At 54.3% G+C, this 19,589-nt stretch overlaps 2 protein-coding genes across 3 annotated transcripts; one reads left to right on the top strand and one right to left on the bottom strand.

Moving 5' to 3' along the window:
• Positions 1–28: 28 nt before the first annotated feature.
• Positions 29–9,948, bottom strand: EFS (embryonal Fyn-associated substrate). Its single transcript, XM_006175847.3, has 6 exons — positions 8,200–9,948; positions 4,197–4,475; positions 3,779–3,919; positions 2,937–3,659; positions 2,466–2,555; positions 29–1,248 (listed from the first exon to the last, which is right to left on the bottom strand). The coding sequence occupies exons 1-6, from the start codon at positions 8,215–8,217 to the stop codon at positions 814–816; spliced, it is 1,686 nt and encodes a 561-aa protein (XP_006175909.2). The 5' UTR covers positions 8,218–9,948; the 3' UTR covers positions 29–813.
• Positions 9,949–15,006: 5,058 nt separating this feature from the next.
• On the top strand, positions 15,007–19,343 carry IL25 (interleukin 25). Of its 2 annotated transcripts, XM_032482918.1 has the most exons (4): positions 15,007–15,116; positions 15,889–16,054; positions 16,225–16,466; positions 18,552–19,343. In XM_032482918.1, exons 2-4 carry the CDS (start codon positions 16,046–16,048, stop codon positions 18,805–18,807), a joined length of 507 nt encoding a protein of 168 aa, XP_032338809.1. In that variant the 5' UTR covers positions 15,007–15,116; positions 15,889–16,045; the 3' UTR covers positions 18,808–19,343. The 2 variants fall into 2 exon arrangements, with proteins under 2 accessions (XP_032338809.1, XP_032338810.1); XM_032482919.1 differs by lacking the exon at positions 15,007–15,116 and having other exon boundaries at positions 15,556–16,054; positions 16,225–16,442.
• The last annotated feature ends 246 nt before the right edge of the window (positions 19,344–19,589 follow it).

Raw genomic sequence — 19,589 nt, forward strand, 5'->3', positions numbered from 1 at the left:
ACCAGCAACTTTCAAACTGTCAACTCTGTGCCAGGTTTCTTTTTTTTATTTACTTACTTTAGCTGACTTATTTATATCCAGCCCCCTTTCCCACCCAACAGTGTACCTTCAGATTTTTGCTGGGCATATCATGGGAGCTGAGAACCCACGAGATGAACGGTTGTTGAAGAAACAGCAAAATTTCCCCTCAAACTCTAAAGGCAGCCTGCTCACAGTGTTTGTCCCATCAGTTTGGACAAGGGTACCAGGCCTGCCCCACAGGGTCCCAAGAAGCAAAGTCAGGGAACCAGACAGCTGGTTTATTGAGTGCCTGAAGCCCAGTCTCTCCAGAGGGAGGAAAGACTCTCTCCCCCTGTGGGGAGGCACCAATGTCCCGCCCTTGCTCTCAGCTAACAGTGAGGCACTGATGTCTGAGAGCCAAGACACAGGATGAGAAAGGGGCTCCGGGTGGCCCCAGGTTTCAGCCATCTGGTTCTCTGTGGGGCCAAGCTTTTGAAAGCAGGTGGCCATGTGGCGCCCAAGAACCTCCACCCCAGGCTGAGGGAGGAGGAGAGTCCAGTTCCTCCCTGCCCCAGAGGAGGCACCTGTTCCTGACAAAGCAGGGAATAATATTAAATATAAATAACTTATACAAAATGGCTCGTACAAAAAGCTGCGGGATAGGGGGAGGAGCCTCTGTGAGAGGCTGAGATGACTGGAATGGGTGGGAACGGGGAAAGATGCCTCCGCCTCTCCTAGTTCCTAAAACTAGGGTGGCCCCAGGCCTGGAGGGGGCTCTGGTAGGCAGGGGAGGGCAGAGCAGGACCAAGGGGCTCAAGGGGCCAGGCTGGTGAGCAGGGTGGTGAATTGCAGGGCCCGCCCTGCCAGCTCTGCCACACACTGTGACATCTCTTGAGCCGCAGAGCCCGATGGGTAGCCCAGTGCAGCCCCCTTGATGGCCAGCACGGTGGCCCGCAATGCCTGGCCCAGCACGGTGCCCGCAGCCCCGACCTGTGCTCGCAGAGGGGTGGAGGCTGCCAGCCGGCCCAGGGTGTCCCCAATGAACACGAGGCGGTGAGCGGCCACCACCACCTGCTTGCCGTGGGGCACAAAGAGGCGTGGAGGCTGGTTGGCCCGGGTGCTGGACATCAGGGCTGCCACGGCTGCCTGCAGCGCTGAGTAGTGGCTCTGGCATTGCCCGGCATAGAAGTGCAGGAGCTGGAGATCTCCGGCAGGCAGAACCAGTGGTTCCCCTGGGGACAGGGCCTCCTGAGGGCAAGAGCAGTGAGTGGTCAGTGGGACCGCTCTCATTAATGCCATTTTTGCTCTCGTTTCCTTTCTCCTTCCCTCCCTTTGTGCCTCATTCCTACTTTTCTCTCTGAGTGCAATCCTTTGAGATCTTACCTCTGCCCATCAGACAATTTGGATTCTCACAGCAAGTGACAGGGAAGTGTCCAGAGTTGATGTCAGATAAATCTGGATTCAAACAAACTCAAACAAGTCTCTGAACTTCGTTGTTTTCTTATCTCTAAAATGGATACTCTAGTACAGGGCTGTCCAATGTGAACAGAATGCGAGCCACACATGTAATCTCAAACTTTCTAGTACTCATGTTACAAAAAGTACAAAGAAATTGGTCTAGATTTTCTGACTCCATATATCAAAAATGTTGCAATTTCAACATTGTAATCAATATGAAAATGATTGAGATTGTTTTTCATACAAAGTCTGCAAAATCTGGTGTGCATTTTATATTTATAGCACATTTCAGTTTGGACCAGTCACATTTGGAGGGATTAGTAGCCGCATGTGGCTTGGGGCTACCACACTGGCTAGTGCAGTTCTTGTCACCTAAGGCTGCAGTGAGGATAAGTTGGCACCATGTATGGAAAGGGCTGAGAACAGAGCATTGCCGGCTGTAAGCCCCGTATGAGAGCTGACCATGGCTATGATCAGTGCTGACGTGTGTGACGTTTGAGCACAGGGTCTGGCACTTGGAAAATACCTGACAAATGGTGGCTGTTGTGACTAGGACCATTCTAGACTGAGCCGAGGAGACCATCTCACTTTCTTGAGGCCCAGAGAGATTAACAGGCGACTTCAGAGCTCCTGGCTTCTTAGTGGTGGAGCCAAGATTAGGAGCTGGGTCTCTTAGGAGCCCAGGAATTCACAGTTGAAAGGAGTCTCAGAAGTCGCCTGGCCCAGCCCAGACCTGCAGCCCAGAAACTCTGCTCCTGACTGCTTGGTTTTCTGACTTCTCTCCAACACATTCTTTCCCCTCTTTCTGAATTCCTGATATCCTTTTCTAAGTTCCAGCTCCTTCCTGATTTCTAACCCCTCCCAACTCCAGCTGCTGGGTTTCATTGCACTCTTACCCCGATCCTAATCGATTTCCCCTGATGGTTCAGTTAAGAATACCCCTCCTTCCAAGTTCCTGCTCCTCCTGCCCCAGGCCCCCTCCCCCAGCACCCCCTACACAGGGTTACCTGTGGCTCCGGCGGCCCCCTCTCCAGCAGGTCAGGATCCCCTGGGGAGGCCTTATCCGGGGGCCTGGGTCCCTGAGCTTTGTCCACGCCCTGCAGGAGGGGATGAACGTCTCAGTTTGGAGGAAGGGAGGGCGAGGTGGCCTTCGTGGCCTTCCTGTTCTTTCCCATTCCTGCTTCCTTCCCAAAGCCTCTCCTGCCATCAGTGTAACAGCCCCTTGACTCCAGGTCTGGGAGAGCTCTGGTGGCAGGTCAGAGAGCTCAGCGACCCCAGGCTGGGTTTAGGGGGAGGAATGTAGCAATGATACAAGTGGTGTGACCAAGTACTGGGTCCTAGTCCAGGAGATGTGGGGCCAGCTGAGGGGAAGAAGGGAAGGGAGGAAGGGACGGTCTGAGCCTGGGCTTCAGGCCTCCTGGCTTCTCCCCCCTGGTTCTCCTGGAGGCATTTCTGGTGGCGGCTGGAGGCGAGCTCACCTTCAGGTGGACATAGTCGTACTCCTCAGCCATTGGGATGCCTTCGTACTCATTGTGGTGACCTGCTGGATGGTCCTCCACCTCCCTGCCGTCTGGATCCCCCTCAACCTTGGGGATCCCATAGCTCGGCAGGCGGGGTGGGGGTGGGGGCAGAGGCCTGTCCTGGATGCTGCCCCTCCGGCCTGGAGCAGGAGAGGGAGCCAGAGAAGGGCTAGGGGCCTCTGGGACAGGCAGGGCAGGCAGAGGGCGGCGGGACAGGCTTTCAGCTGAGGGCAACCGGGGCCTGTGTGGGGGTGGGGGGCTTCTGGTCAGAAGCAGGGCCAGGGTGTCCAGGTCATTGGAGGCCGAGGCTCCCAGGGGCTCTGGAGAAGGGGGTGTCTCTGGCCCCAGCAGGGGAACGTCGTAGATGCCCTCGTCCGTGCCCCCGCCTTCCCCATCTGCCAGCAGTTCCTCGGGTGCTTCGTACAGGTTGAGCAGGGCTGATGCTCGTTTCAGGTTGGAGGGAGCAGCATAGAGGGGGGGGCCTGGCTCCCGGCCCCCCTCCCACTCCAGATCCGGGTCCAACTCAGATGGTGGTTTCAGGGCCAGAGGCACGTCGTAGGGAGCTTCATCCTCTCCAGGGGGCTGTGGGGCTACCTGGGCCAGAGGGCGGGCAAAGGATGCGGGGGAGTCATAGGGGCCATCAGAAGGAACTCGGAGGGCAGTGGGGGGCACATCATAGACCTGGAGAGGAAGCAGTTGGTTACTCACAGGCTCAGCAACTGGCTGCCCATCTCTGCCACCCCTACACAGGAAAGCCATCTGTTCCCTGCCCAACATACACATGAACCTCTAGCCCTCACCTCCAAGGCATCTCCAGGGGCAGCCAGTTGAGTCCCACTGCCTCTGGGGACCTTGTAGATGTTATCAGGGGAGGGCGGACAGGGTCCTGCTGGGGGTCCCGAGGTAGGACAGGGCCGAGCTGGGGGTGGCACCACATACACCTGAGGGATCAAGACAGGCAGGTGGGTTTGAGGGGTGGGGTGGGGGAGTAGGGACCAAGGTATCAGATAATGTGTAACTGGGAGGAGTTTAGACATCTTCCAAACCCCTCCCTGTGCTGATGGGGAGACAGCCCAGAAAGGCTTGGCAGACAGGCTTCATACAGCACAGAGCCAGTGCAGAGCTGTGGTCCCAGGGCTCTTCCTGCCCCACCTGCAGGCACTGGTGGAGGGGAATGGGGCTGTCCTGACGTGGGGTTGGGGGAGCTCCAACTCTCACCTCCTGGTCCTCGTTGCCTTGCTCTGGGGCTGGAAGTGGTAAGCCAGGCTGGGCTGAGGGCACCTGGGAGAGGCCGGGTTTAGGTGCTGGGCCAGCAGGAAGGAGCTTCACTCTGTTGGCGGGCACAATGCCCTGCTGGCCATGCAGGGAGCAGAGGCACCAGCCGTCCAGCCCGTCAGCACCTTCCCTCTGCAGTACCCGTAGAACATCCCCTCGGCGAAAGGACAGCTCCTGGGGGGACTCAGCAGTGTTGTCGTAGAGTGCCCGGGCCAGCTGGGCCTGGTGGGTGAGGTGGAAGTGAGGAGAGGGGTCTTCACACACAGATCAGGTCATGTCACCTGCCTGCTCAAAACACTTTAGAGCTCCCCGGTTCCCTCAAGCTAAAAATCTGACCTCCTGACTCAGCTCTTCCTGACTAGGCCCTGCCTCATCTCCAGCTTCAACCCCTGCACTCTCCCTCTTCTTTTCTATTCCTTGATCTAGACAAACTCATTCCTACCTCAGGGCCTTTGCACTTCCTTTACCCAGAACCCTCTTCCCCTGACTCTTCATCTGAACTGGTCCTTTTTCATCCTTCAGTTCTCTCAAAACATCTCCTTCTTAAAGAGGTCTTTTCTTCACTCTTCTCCCCGCCCCACTCTGTCTGTCTCTGCCCATTGTTTCCTTCACAAAACTTTGTATGATTTGCCTACTTACTTTTTTATCACTGATTTCTCCCCTTGTACTATCAGCCTGTGAGAAAAAGGACTGCTATATTCCAAGCCCCTGCAATAGGCCTGATCTGGAATCATTCCTCCATAAACATGTTGAAAGAATTATTCAAGAAGTGCTGCAAAGATTTCCTATAGAATCTCTTGCCTTCCCTGCCCCAGTCAGCATCCCCCATAAGCAGGTTAGCTTGAGCAACTGCAGAGACCCCTCACTGAGAGACTGGGAGAAACCCAGCCCAGACTGAGTCTCAGCATAAATTAAGGAAGAAAACAGAAACCAAAGCAATTGTTTTGTTCTCAGTCTGAGCAAAATAGGTTCTACCAGAAGAGGCTGAGGTTACCATGGAGAAAAGTGTACATGCTCGGGGCTGGTGGACCAACCAAGAGCAAACATTTATCAGCCTGTTTCCAGTGCTGTCTGGTGGGGACATTGAAGCTTCTTCCTACATGCTCAGGTAAATTACAAACACCAAGTGCAAACTGTATATCCAGACACTATGCTCGTGTTTGCACTAATTGTCTCATCTCATTTAAACCTCACAATATCCTTGTGAGGAAGGAACCATCATTCTCCCCATTTGGAAGGAAAGTTGGAACAGAGAGGTTAGTACTTTGCCCAATGACACACAGCTGGGTACAGCTGACGGAGTGTGATTTGAACCCCAGGCTATGTGATTCCAGGGCCTATACTCTCACTCACTCCTCTGCTGCCTCTCCACAACCACAAACATTAGGATCTACTTTGTTCTTCTTATATAAGTAACAGTAGTTAAGTCAAGAGAAGCCATGACTCAAAAATGACTCAAGCTCATGGGAAGTCTTCACGATGCCCAATTTCCCTTTGCTAGTCACTTTTCACTGGGCTCCTGTTCCACAATGTCCTTTGGTAGAATCAAGATTAACCCACTCATAATAGCAAAATGTATTCCGTTTGAGCTCTGTTTGTTAAGTGACTCGAACCTGCTGGCAGGATCCTGGGCAGTGGTGGCTTACCCACTGGTGGTGGGAAGCAGGTAGTTAGGCATTACTGAGCAGGTAATCCACATGGGCTGCCTAATTCAGTGAAACCTCTCAAGCTAAAGATCTCTGGCAGGCTGCATTTGGCCACAAAGTCCTGGGGGAAGGGTGGCCTGCTCAGCCAGCATGAGTGCATGCTCCTCTTGGCTGGGTGATTTTAACAATAAACTGACTTCTCCTGCCTGAGTCCAAACTCATCAAACCCTTTTCTGAAATTTTGGCTTCTAAAGGATGTCATCCCTCAGAAAGCAAACACACTAGCCAGATGACACAAATTCCTGGTTAGCTTGGCACTTTTCTTTCTTTTCTTTTTTTTCTTTGTATTCATATATTGTTGAAGTACAGTCAGTCTACAATGTTGTGTCAGTTTCTGGTGTGCAGCATAATGTTTCAGTCATACATGAACATACATGTATTTGTTTTCATATTCTTTCTCACCATAAGTTACTATTAGATATTGAATATAGTTCCCTGTGCTATACAATATGAATTTGTTGTTTATCTATTTTATATGTATTAGTTAGTATCTGCAAATCTCAAACTCCCAATTCATCCCTTCCCACCACCTTTCCCCCCAGTAACAGTAAGTTTGTTTTCTATGTCTGTGAGTCTGTTTTGTAAATAAGTTCGTTTGTCTTTTTTTTTTTTTTAAGATTCCACAACACTTTTCTTTCTAATTAGAAATTAGAAATTGGTGTTTTGGATCTAGTCAGGGGGTTAAGAGCATGGTTCTGAAGCAGACAGACCTGGGTTTGAGTCCTGGCTCTGCCCCTTTCAAGCTGAGTGACTGGGCAGTTTGTTTAGCCTCTCTGATACTCAGTTCCCTCCTTTGTAGAATTCCATATCCATATGCAAGTATCCACTTTCAGATAATAACAGTATTGGCCTCACAGGGTTATTATGAGGACTGGGTGAGATAATGCGTCAAACAACCAGGACAAAGCTTAGGGCCAGCACGGAGCCAGTAAATGCTCAAAAAAAATTAGCTGTTGTTAGGATCCTATAAGTATCATAAGCATAAATCTCTGCCCCTCTCCAGGCAAAAAGAAAGATCTACCTCCTGGGACTACATAGCTGACCAGCATCCTGAGCCAGCGTCATGTCAGATACCTCACTATGTTCAGGACCTCCCCTCTTCCACCTCTAAAGGAAGTTGACTTCACAGGGCCTTCTCATCATCATACAGATTGAGGAACTAATAGGAGTTTAGTTTAAGAAAGAGTGAAAATCTAACTCATCCTCGAGGGATGTGGGAGATGTCAGGAGTCAGGCTTTTCCTCCCAGCCTCACAATCCTCCTTTTCAGAGTGCCCATGCAGAGACAGCCAGGAAGCAGGTGACAGTATCGCTTTCCCTGGCAATCCTAGGGCCTAGGGAAGGGTGGAAAGGGGACAGAGTTGCTTAAATTCAGACTGTAAGGAGTGCAGGACAGAAAGCAGGGGTGGAGCTGTGGAGAGCTCCTCCCTGTGTCAGGTTTGAATTCTGTCCAATGGGACCAAAACCTCTGGGCCTTGCAATTTCTAGAACCCAGGCCAGAGTTGCTGATAGACTGATTGATGGTGGGTGTGGCCACCCCAGCTCTACCCCCTCTTCAGGGGCCCAGCTGACTTGTGAGGGAGTGGCTGCCTTAAAGGAGGGTGGCAGTGGGCCACATGCTCTCTGGGAGGCCTCCTCCCACTGTCCCCTCATGCCAGCTGTCTCCTCCCTTTGTCCCCAATCCCAGGAAAGTGGCCAGAGGCTGGCTGACATCATCTCCCCTCCTCCCTCTATTTTCTCTTGCTCTCTGACTGATCTCCCTCTTTTGCGCTATTTCCCCCCTTTCTTCCATCCTTCCTCTAGACAAGGGCCTCTCCTAGGGCCCCTTGGCCTCTCCCATTTTCCTGGAGCCACCTCCGTTCTTTCAGCCCCCTCCCAACCTTTTACTAGCCTCCCAATCACAAGTCCCTGCCAACTACCAGTGGCCATCTGTTCCCGCCCATGAAAGAGCAGATAGGACTCAGGCTACACTTGCCCCCTCCCCTCCTTCCAGGGGCAGCCTCTAGAAAGAAAGAGAGGAGAATGGGGAGGGGGAGGGGAGAAGGGGGAAGCCAGACCCAGAGGGGACCAGGGGTGAGGAGAGGGAGAAAGAGAAACAAAAGTGAGAGGAGGGGGACACGGCCTCTTGGAGAAGCAAGGGACCACGGAGCGAGACAAAGAGTAGGCAGAAATAAGTGACAGGAGTGCAGGATGGGCTGCGGAGGTCTCTGCCCCGCAGCCTCCTCTCTCTGGTGGACTCACCGAAGTGGCTATGGCCATGGCCTTGGCCTCCCGCGCGGCCAGCTCCAGGCCAGGCTCTGTTTCGCTGACTTCAGCGCCTGCCCCGCACCATGGAGGCGGCCCCCGGCTGCGGCGCCTGAGTCGTGGCCTCCGCGGAGGTTGGAGGAGGAGAAAGAAAACCCACAAGACTCCCCAAATGGGAGGCAGCTTGGCCGGGCAGGAGGAGGAGCGAGGCGGGCCGGGGCGTCGCTGCGGGACCTCATCCAAGGGCGCGCGCTCTGCACTGTCCCCGTGGCCTCCCGGGGGCCGCCGGGTGGGCCAGGCCCCCGGAGCTGCCTGCCCTAGGCCGAAGTGGCACCCCGGGTCCACATGGGCCCAAAGCTCCCTTACAGGGCAGAGGCGGGTGAGGAGGCGGGAACTGGGGCTCTGTTCGACGCCTCTCCGGGCCGCTCAGGACGGCCCCGAGGGCAGGGAGAAGCCACCTGGGCGGTTGGGCTGGACGAGCGAGTTTAGGGGCCAACCCTCCCCACCCGAGGGCCGCGCCAGAGAGCGGTGCTCCCGGGGGCCGAGGTGGGGGCGCCCAGGACTCTGTGGCGGCCCCGTTGCGAGAGGGGGCGGGGTGGGGTGGGTACAGAGAACTGGGACGTTCGTCCTCTTTAAACTCGCCGGAGTTGGCGAACGGAGGCCAGGGTGGCGCCAAAGGCCTTGGAGAGCGCGGCCGCTGGGCTGGGTGGCCCGAGTGGCCGCTTTCTGCTCAGACGCTCGCGGCCCCGGCGGGGAGGCAGGTTCCCACGCACTCACACTCGCTCGCGCCCGGCAGTCTAGGGGCGCCGCGACGCCAACCGCACGCGGGCTCGGCTCGAAGGGGCGGGACGGCCTTTCCCACGCGCCCGGATCCAGCCCTCAGGGCCGGCGCTCCAGCACCCACCCTCGGTCCCCTGGCCCCCGGCCCCGCCGCCCCGCTCACACGCACCCCTGGCGGGGCGCCTCCGCGCACCCCAGGGCTCAGGACAACCCGGGTGTCTCTGGGAACCGAGAGAAAGAGCACAAAGCAAAAGAAGGAGCAAAGAGAAGGCGAAGGAGAGCAGGCGCCAGGGTCCTGAGGACTCGCCTGGAGGTGGCGTTGGGGGGACACTGAGAGGGCTGAGAAGGCTCCGGGGGTGGCGCGTGGCCTTCAGGCTCACCTCCCGCTCCCGGCTCCCCTTCCCTCCCCTTCCCGGGCTCCCGGCGCCCTCTCAGAGCAGCTCCTTTCTCCTCCCCTCGGGCCCTCTCCGCTCCGGCGCGGGGCTCCGTCCCGGAGATTAAGAGAAAGGAGGGAGGGGAAAAGGGAGGGGGCGGAGGAGAAAGGAGGACGATCCCTCCAAAGGCGGGTGTTGAGTTTCAGCTCTGGACCCTCGGGCCAAACTGCACGCCCCCTCCCGGCCCTTCTCCCCAGCGCCTGCTCCTGCCCGACGTCGCGGCGGGCCTCCAGGTGGCCTGTTCCGCTCCTTCCTGGGAGCCTTCCTCTCCCCGTCACGCCCGCGCTCTCGCCCGCCAGCCCCGCGCCTCTCTGCCTCCCTTTCATTAGCCCCACATCTGGCTCTCCAGCAGGCGGGAGCGTGCTCCTTCCGCCTTGCTGGGGTCCTCAGCGGAATCTCTCCATTCCCTTGGCGTGGCTTCTGCAGGGGTGGCAGGGCTAGCCGCGCCGTTCCAGCGCGGAGCAGGCCGGGGGTCTGGCCCGGACACGGATTCTGGCTCTGACGAGAGAACCTGAAGCCTAAGCTCCTGGTCCCGGAGCTGCGGGCGGGCTGGCCGGCTGTTCCGCCTCCTGGGCTTCTCTGCCAGTCTGGGCCTGTCCCCCGCCCTCACTCTCGCTCACTCCTGCTGCCATGAGGAACAGAAGTGGGGACTGCAGGCACAAAAGGACAGAACTCTTTTAGAGGAGCTGGGATCTGGTCTCTCCAGGAGCTTAATCTGAAAGGAAGGGGCTCTTGGGTCCCCACACCTTTCCTCCTCTGCGGTGGCTGCCTCCCTCCAGCTACCCCTCACTCCCAGTTCTTCCTTGTGGGGCACACGTCAAGGCCTCTGAGAGGCTCCAGAAGACCCTTCTTTCTTTCCTTTTTAAGGTTCCTGGAATTTGAAAAGTGAGATGTCAAACAGGATTGAAAAATTGTAGTATGTTTTCAATGTTTACATTTAACACATTAACACTTCAAACACATAAGATAGACAGTGCCTCTAAGTATAATCTCATTTGGAGATAACATCAGAAGTCTAATTTAAGGCCTTTTGTGAACCTGAGGCCTTGGATAGAGGCTCTGTACCTCCCCTCCCAAACACCCCCACCCCTACATTCCACTGGCCTACTCTTCCTGGTATCTGCCATGAGGGAAGGGGGGATATACCTGGCCCAGCTCCTTCCCCTCCCTGTTGCTTGAGCGCCTATGAACACACTCAGACTCCCTTAGGATGGGAGAGGAACTTTTAAGTTTCCAGATGCATCTGAAGGGAGAGCTCCCCCAATCCAGCTCCAGCCTGGGCCAACCTCTTCCAGACCTCAGCCCTGGGGGCCCTGGCTGCCTGGAACACAGACATGTAGCTGCTGGGGAGTGACTTGGTATGGTCTTTGTCCAGGGGACTGCCAAAGAAAATTGGGGCTCATCATGGAGGTGGGCAGGAAACCCAGTTCCCAAGGGTGAACTCTCTGACTGGCACAAGTAGAAATAGATGGAAGCCAGAAAACACTAAGCAGGAAGGAAGTGCTAGGTCCTAGCCAAATGGTGTTTTGGGAGGTGGGCAAGGAGGTGCGGTGCTGGGAGCTGGTTGCCTGGGGAAACAGAGGCAAGGGGAGCAGAGTGCAAACCTGCCAGGAAACAAGCCTGTGCTTCCAGAGTGCCCCCCAGGGAATGCTGCCACTAGGGAGTGAATCCTGGTTTGTCAGCTGTGTGACCTTGATCAAGTTCTGGAATGTCTCTGAAGCTCAGTTCCTCATCTGGAGCAGTGACTTTGGTGAAGAGTAAATATATGTAAAGTGCGTAGCACAGTGGTTTCTCCTCTTCACTTTGGCTCTCCTCTTCCTCCTCCCTGCCCCCTCATCCCCCAGCTTGTACCTTCCCAAAAGCTCAAAGTGTTTCTTTGTTGAGGGCAGGAGACTTCTCTCTGTCCTTTATGCTTCATCTCTGCCCTCTCCTTTGCAAATAGAGGTTTAAAGTGATTCTAACTTACTCAGAGAGGGCTCCGGGCCCCAGGTAAGGCTGGAGAAAACCCAGGCTGGGTGGGTAACTAAGACCCTACATGGATGGCAACCTCAGGCAGGGGGCCCCTCAGCTTCAGGGCTTGCCTTTGCCACTATTCACGGGGTCCCCTCCATCTGGTTTTTGGGTCCCAGTCTTCTTTCCCTCTCTTGTTCCTTCCCAGCAGGGCCAACTAGCTGGTCTCATCCTCACCTACCCTGTGACTTGCTTGACCTGTTCTTGTTCTTCCTGCTGCTCAAAATTTCTCAGGTGCTCATAGACTCTTCTAGTTCTCTTCTCTTTGGACCCCACAGCATCAGGATTGCCTGAGTTCTAATCCTGGTTTCAATACGAGCTAGTGATCTCGGCAAGCTATGTGACCTTTTCGGGCCTCTGCTTCCTTGTCTGTCAAATGGGATGATAATGGACCTGAGGATTAAGAGAATTCTGAGAACAGTGCCTGGCCCATGATGTGTAAGCATTGGCTCAAGGCAACTGTTATTATTGTTATTTGATGCCAACTCTTTGGGGCAGGAGAATGTCAAGGACATGATGCCTGCCCTGGAGAAACTCACATCACATAGATCATGATTGAATACAGTTGATACCATCCCACTGGCCTTGGAATAAAATCCAAATGCTCCACCACAGCCTGTAAGACCTTATGTGATCTGGTCCTTGCCCACTTCTTCACCTCATCTCATTCCACGCTCTCCCTTATCCTTAATTTTTCATCCACACTGTCTTCCCTGTTTCTCAGACATGCCAAGCTCTTCCACCTCTAGGATTCTCTGTGGCCTGTTCCCTCTGCCTGGACCACACTTTCCCTGGGCCCTTTCCATCACTGTCAAATTCTGCATCTTTCAGAAAGGCCTTTCTCAGCTTTTCAAGTTAAAGTTGCCCCCTTCACCCCCCAGTAATTCCCTATCTCATAACACTGTTCCAGTTTCTTCATAACACTTATTATTATCAGAAATGATCTTGTTTCCTTGTTGGCTGTCTGTCTTCTCCTAAAACATGAGCTTCATGAGGCAAGGATCGTACCTGGCTTGTTCTCCTCTGCATTCCTAGCATTTAGGATGATGCCTGGCCCATAGTAGGTGCTCAATAAATATATGGCAAGTGGACAAATGAACAGGGCAGCCATGACTGTAGGACAAACTGAGTAGGCTGAAGGCCCTCTGTGGGGAGGCAGCAGCCCCGGGCTAGGGGAGGTAGTTGCTGGGCTTTTTGTCCTGTTCACTCTGATTCTCTGTGTGTCTCCCAGGCCAGAATGGGTTCTCTTTGAAAGCAGGCTCCAGAGCCTAAGTACCTTTGTAACTAAAAGTGATACTACAAGTAATTAGCAACTAGTACCATCATCACCCACCCATCAGCACACGGGAGCCTGTCCTCCAGGCCTCCGTCTGAGCCAGCCGTTCACCTTTAATTGTGGGATCCGGGGAGGTTGTGGTGGGGAAGTGCTTCAGCGCTGAGAACAGCATCAATTTACTAGCAGCACAGAAGTACTTCGGCATTTTTCGACACCAGCGCCCCGGCCTCACATCAGGTGAGCGCCAATGAGCTTCAACAGGCCCTGCCAAATCCTGTGGTTTTAGCACAATTTCTGGAGCTGCTAAGCTGGTTGGCACTTTTGTGGCCATCCAGGTGACACCCACGTCCCCCAACCCCCCTGCCAAACACAAACATTTCTACCAATGAGAAAAGAGGCCTGAGGTGAAGAGTTGATCAGAGGCAGGAACAGGACTTCAAGGCAGTGGGTGAGAATTTGAATGATTTTCTGAGGAAGGGCAGGACAGCCATTGGAGCATCTTGCAAGCTTTTCTGGCCAAGGTTGTGTCTTCTGTCACATCTGCCCTGCTCTTTCCTGCTAGGGGCTTATCTCTTTCCAGAAGCTCAGGGATGGGACTCCCAGCTGGTCCCCTGTGGCTGCCAGGTCAGGCCCAGACAGGTGAGGACAAGTGGAGACGCCCTTGATGTGAGGTGCTGGGTGAACCTTCCTTTGTTTCTGCCTCCAGCATTCTCCCCGTTGCCACCCCCATCTCTCCACACCCCCAAGGGTTCCTGGGAAGCTGAAGTGACTCAGGGATTCCAAAACTAGTCACCCAGGAGGAAAACCCTCTGGAAAATGTTTCTCATGGCAGGGAGTCACCCTGAGGAGACCCACAGCTGCTACTGAGATAAAGGCTGATGGGAGGGGGGTGGGGTGGGGGTGTGTGGCTCAGAGTGCAGGTTCTGGGTCAAGCCTGGTCATCACACCAAGCCTCGGGTGACTGTGTACTTGCAGGGGCCCTCCCCCTGCCCTTCAGGGGTTTCCTCAGAGGAGGTCCTGGTACCGTGGCAGGTGGACACCCCAAAGGTCTGCCCTGCAGGGAATGTCCTGGGTAACCAATGGAGGGCCTTTGAAGGATCAGCAAATGAAAAGAATTGCTGGGATCACTTCCAGCTCTTGAGAGCACCCTTTCCTGGAAGAGGGCCAAGATCAAGAGGTCTGGGCCCATGTCAGGCTCTGAGGCCCTGATTGGTTTTGGCGAGGCCCCTAGGGATCCAGCTCTTCTGAAAGAACACTGTGCCCTTAGAGCCTCTTTCTGGGGTTGGGGCTTGCTCGGGAACACCAAGAGCTACCCTGGGTACCATGTGCCAGGGCCAAAGGCTGGGAAATAGGGAGCTGGAGCCGCGGATCCCAGCCTGCTGGGCTGAATGCCTGAGCAGGCGGGAATGCCCCGTGGCCTCCGGCAGGTTCAGGTGAAATCTGTCCCAGCCCACGCCCACACGAGTAGGAAAACCCTTCCATTTGCAGCCTGCCAAGGGTCACCACTTCCACGCCAAGAGCTTTGATCTGGAGCTGGTCAGGGCTGGGGTGGGAAACCAGTTATGCTTCCTCCTGTGTGATCTTGATTAGATTACTCAATTCTCTGGGTCTCATTCTCTTCATCTTAATATGGGGACGATACTTTCCATCTCACAGTTTTATCAGAAGGAGAAGATGAGGTGATGCATGTGTGGGGCTGGGCACCATCCTGGCACATCGTGCCCAGCGCCGTGTGGCAGTGAGAAGGCTCCTGGGAGCCCGGGGTGGAGTGTGGCAGTGGGAGGGGGCTGATATGTTCCTGGCCTCAGTGGCCTTCCTAGGTGCCCCTGCTCTCCCAACCACTACCAGTTTCCCCTAAGCCCTCACCCAGCCCCACCTCCAGGCCCCACCCCCCAAACTCACCAATGCAGCCTCTCCCACTTCTCTAGAATGGCCCCTGACCTCATCGCTCCTCTGCTTTGGGGCTGCTTTGCTCCAAAGCATTTGAAGGATTCCTTCTCACTCTGCAGTTTAAGTTATTCCTGGTTCCCTGTGTTTATTTCCCGAGTCCTTGGTTACCACAGGAGTATTTTCTAAGGGAAAGCACATGCAAATCAGGAAGCATCATTCTAGAGACAACGTCTGTGTATGAGTGTTGGTTGCGGGCTCGTGGGTGTGGGGGCGAGGGGGGATGGTGGGCAAGGATGAAGTGTAAAAGACTGGAGGAAAATAGGCCTGCTCTCGGAGAAGAGCCTCCCAGATGGGGTGGCCCCTGGCTGACCTGTGGCTTTGGGGTCAGGCCCAGCTAGAGCTTTGCCAGTGCACACGTACTCTCCTCCTGGCCGATTGTAGCCCGTGGAGCTGGGGTCCTGAGACTGGATAAGCTCACCCCATGGCCTGAGAGTGACTGCGCTGGCCCTCGTCCCCCAGGCCCTGTGAGTAGGGGTGAGGTAGGCTAATCGGAGACCTGGGTGCTCCTGTTGTGTATTAGCTGAGGCTGTCACCGTGCTCCTCCTTTTCCTGGCTCTCCCTTCTCATTCATGTGATGGGAACAGTCACCCACAGCTTTTCCATCAGACTCTGCACATTCAGCCAAAAAACCAATGGGATGCAGGCCTTCCTGGCAGCCTGTGGGGTTAGAAGTTCAGCGAAAGCCCAAGGATGTGGGGGTGGGGTTCCCTGGAGGGGAAGTTTGGGAGAGGGTAATGGACAGTGGGGAGAAGTCGTAGATAACTGGGGTCATAGAAGTTGGGGGTCATCGAAGATGAGTCAGGGGTCAGAGAACAGAAGGGTTGAGGGTCCAAGGAGATAGAGGGGAAATGTTCATTAAGGTGGGTGATCAGGAGGACATCTGAGAAGAAAGGGAAGAGAAGACACAGGACCCTGGGTGGGAGCAGCAGGGATCATAGGAACAAGGCTTCCTGAAGAGAGGCCAGGCGATGTTCCCTAATTTTGGGTACCAAGCCAACTAGAGAAATTCCCATGATGCCAGTTCTCAAAGGCACAGAAGAGCATAATACTATTGCTTTGACCCCACACCCAGAAAAGCACAAAGAACAAAGTTTGCCCAATAAGTTCCCAGGCTTACAATGACGTTAATCACAACTTCCATGAAGTCTACATTTAAAGCAGCTTTTGGAAACACTTCCAAGTGGTTTTTTTTTTTCTTTTTTTTTTTTTTGATTTGGTTTGGTGTTCTAATCTCAGGTCACACCCGTCAAAAGGTAGTGGAAATAAATTTGAATAAACAAAACAGGCTTGCTGAAAATAAAACCAGGACTCCTAAACTGCTCCAGTCAACCTGCTTCCACAAGGCCCTGCTGTCAGCCAGTGTGGCTCCGAGGCTGGGCGAGCAGCATCCGGCATGTACCAGGTGAGTGCACTGAGCGGGGCAGGAGCAAAGATGCGGCTGGGGGTGGAGATAGCTGCCAGGGTTGGGGCTGGGGACCAGGTGGAGCCTGAATCCAGAATCTCAGGGAGCAGTTCGGGGAAGGGGCACCCAGAGGAGGTGGGAGCAGTTTTCTCACTGGCCTTTTCTTACAGGTGGTTGCATTCTTGGCAATGGTTATGGGAACCCACACCTTTCATCTGTGGCTCCAGTGCTGCACCCACTGGCCCAGCTGCTGCCCCAGCAAAGGACAGAACTCCACTGAGGAGTGGCTGAAGTGGAACACTGTGCTCACGCCTCCCCCAGAGCCTGCCAGCCTTGCCCACCACCCAGAGTCTTGCAGAGCTAGCGAAGATGGACCCCTCAACAGCAGGTCCATTGCCCCCTGGAGATATGAGTGAGTGTGCTGGCCCCTGTCCCCTCCCGAATGCCTGAAGCTTGCTGGTTAGGGTGTGTGTGAGAGGCCGGGGGAGTTCCACCCAATTCTGGCCCACCTGCCTCTTTTCACCTCAGGGAGGCCTTAAAGTTTGGGTGTTAGACAAAACCTAGCTCTGACTCTAATTGGGTGACCTTAGGCCAATTACTCAAGGGTTCAAAGCTCAGTATTTTTCATCTGTGAAATGAAAGAATATTCCATAGGCTAATGGTGCAAATCCTATGAAATAAGGTACGAAAAATCTATACTTAATACAGAAAATGTTGGTTTTCTTCCCTTCTTCTTCCTCTACTTCTCTCCCTCCCATCTTCCTCCTCCCCCTCGTCCTCCCCCAAACCCCGCTCCACCTCCTTCTTCCCCTACAATGGCCATGTTTTTCTAACTAAAATATCAGGGAATAATTTATGATATAGGCACAAACAGCCCAATACCAAGAGAATGGGATCCTCTGTCCACTCTGGGGGGCATCTGGGTGGCTGGAGCCCCAGGCTGGCTATCTTTGACTGTGAGCAGTCTGATTCTTTCACTGGGTGCCACACCCATATTAGAATTCTTTATTTGTGTCATGATGTAAAAAAAATATTAGGAAGCACTGAAATCGGGACAATGAATTAAAATATTAAAAATTAGTGCCTTAGGGATCCCAAACATATTTCTCCTCCTGTCTTATGTCCTCACGGGGTGTTTGTGTTCCATTCCCCATAAGTCTAGTTCTGGTTTAGTCTTGGCTTTGGGGATGGATGGAGAAGGTCAGTGGGTCCGGCTGGGTCAGGGGTGGGTGGTCAGCTTTGATTGAGACTAGATCCAGGGCCAAGATTCTGGCTCACTATGTTTTGAAGTGGTCTCAGAGGGCTGGCTGGGTTCTGGGCTAAATCCCCTTTGAGGAGGCTGGGTACAAGATGGCTGACTGGGCTGGGGTCTAGACTGCCGGTTAGGAAGCCAGGAAACCCTGATAACTGCTGGGCTGGTCCTCTCCAAAGCGTATTCTTTGCAACACTTGTCCCACAAGCTCCTCCCCCTAAAAAAAGTGATGATGTGGAATAAGTCTGGGGAAAGCGGCTGGAGCCCCACCCCTCGGAGGTTCCCAGTGTGCTCAGCACATTCCAAGACTCATCACAGAACCCCTACTGCTGCAGCGCAGGTATTAGGGAACCCCCTCTGGAAAATGCTGTGCTAGCCGAGGCCTGTCTGTTTGAAGGATGGTTTTATAACCCAGGGACTCTTTCCCACTGGGCTTCTGGAGTTCCAGACCTTTGGAGCACCTACTTTCTGTGTCTTTTTTTGGCCATGAAATCCTTTCAGAATAAGTAAATAAGTCTTATCATACACACACACACACATATGGAATTTATTTATTTTTCACTTTTTTGGTGGAGGGAGGTAATTCAGTTTACCTATTTATTTCTTTTTTTTAGAGGAGATACTGGGGATTGAACCCAGGACCTTGTGTATGCTAAGCATGTGCTCTACCATGGGAGCTATACCCTGCCCCCACCATACACTCTTATGTGTGCTTATAACCCATAACCCAGCACAGCCAGTGTCCGGCAGAAGGGCAGGATTGGTGGACAGTGGCTCCCTCTGGGGAGGGGGACTGATGGGGAGACAGAATGTCAGCCTTCACTTTATGCTTCCTTATACTTGGATGTAAGAGCAGTTTTTACCTTAGATTTAAAAGAAACCCTAAAAATATAATGACAATTACAAAAAGAAACCAGAGAATATATCAGAAGCAGAGCTGATCTGGTGGAGGCTCAGGCAGGAGCTGCTCACCTTCCCCTGCCTCCCTCAGGGCTCCAGGACCCGTTGGAAAGCCACTCTTCCATCCCCAACCCTCCCTTACAGTTGGGGAAATAAATCCCAGAGAAGAGGGGGTGAATTGTTCAAAGCCACCCAGCAAGTGGGTACCAGAACTGGGAGAAGCCAGGACCCTCACAGCCCCAATTCCTGCCTCTGGCACTTCCACACCGGCCCTCCCAGCTCCTAGCTGGTCCCCCGTCTCCCCGCCAGCCTCCCTCCAGGGCCTGACGCTTGCCACCCCCACAGGTTGGACAGGGACTTGAACCGGCTCCCCCAGGACTTATACCATGCACGTTGCCTGTGTCCACACTGCGTCAGCCTTCAGACAGGCTCCCACATGGACCCCCTGGGCAACTCGGAGCTGCTCTACCACAACCAGACCGTCTTCTACCGGCGGCCATGCCCTGGAGAGCAGGGTGCCCACAATGGCTACTGCCTGGAACGCCGGCTCTACCGTGTCTCCTTGGCTTGCGTGTGCGTGAGGCCCCGTGTGATGGCCTAGCTGTGCAGCCCCGGGCTGGTCCTTGCTCAAACACTGGAGCTGGGTGTACAACCACCTGCCATGGTGAGCCAGGATGCCCGAATGCTCAGCCCCTCCAAAGCACCACCTGGAGCAGCAGGATCTTGGGACAGGATGGAGGACTTTAGGGGGAACGCACATTGCACTTTTTGGAGTGGATGGGAAATGCAGGGTGATGGAAAAGGAGCAGCTGCTGCTTCTGGTCCCTGGAAGCTGGCGTTTTGGCATTTCCTCCTGGGAAATGTCTTCAAATCTCAGCCTCTTTGCCTCTTTCTTTCCTCCCATCCCCAGCTGCCCTGGTGCAGCACAGACACTTTCTGGTATTTTCCCCTTGGCCAAAGGAGAGCCCCTCATTTCATTCATTCATTCGTTCATTCGTTCATTCATTCCTCAAATACTCAGTGGGCATCTACTTTGGATGCTCTACTTTATGCACCCTGGTGTAGTTTCTAATCTCGTGATGTGGGTGCCTCTGAGGAAGAGGCTGTTGTTGAGCCTGGAGAGAATCATCCAAATAAATAATCTGTATTTTAAAGTGGTCTCATTTGTCTTTGGGATGAACATCCTGTGGTCCCCAGCCTGGTCCCTTCTCCGCCCCACCGTCAGCCCTCACCTACTGCCCTCTCCCGCTGACCTCCAGAGTTTCCGCTGTTTACCCCCATACCCCCCTTCCCGGGCTCCCTGGCCCAGCCCTCAACACTGGGGTGGGGGTCAGGCTGCCCTCCTGGCATGCTGGAGAGACAGAGGCCCATTGAGGCGCTGCA

Source organism: Camelus ferus, chromosome 6, assembly GCF_009834535.1.
Source record: "Camelus ferus isolate YT-003-E chromosome 6, BCGSAC_Cfer_1.0, whole genome shotgun sequence".
NCBI classification, from domain to species: domain Eukaryota; kingdom Metazoa; phylum Chordata; class Mammalia; order Artiodactyla; family Camelidae; genus Camelus; species Camelus ferus.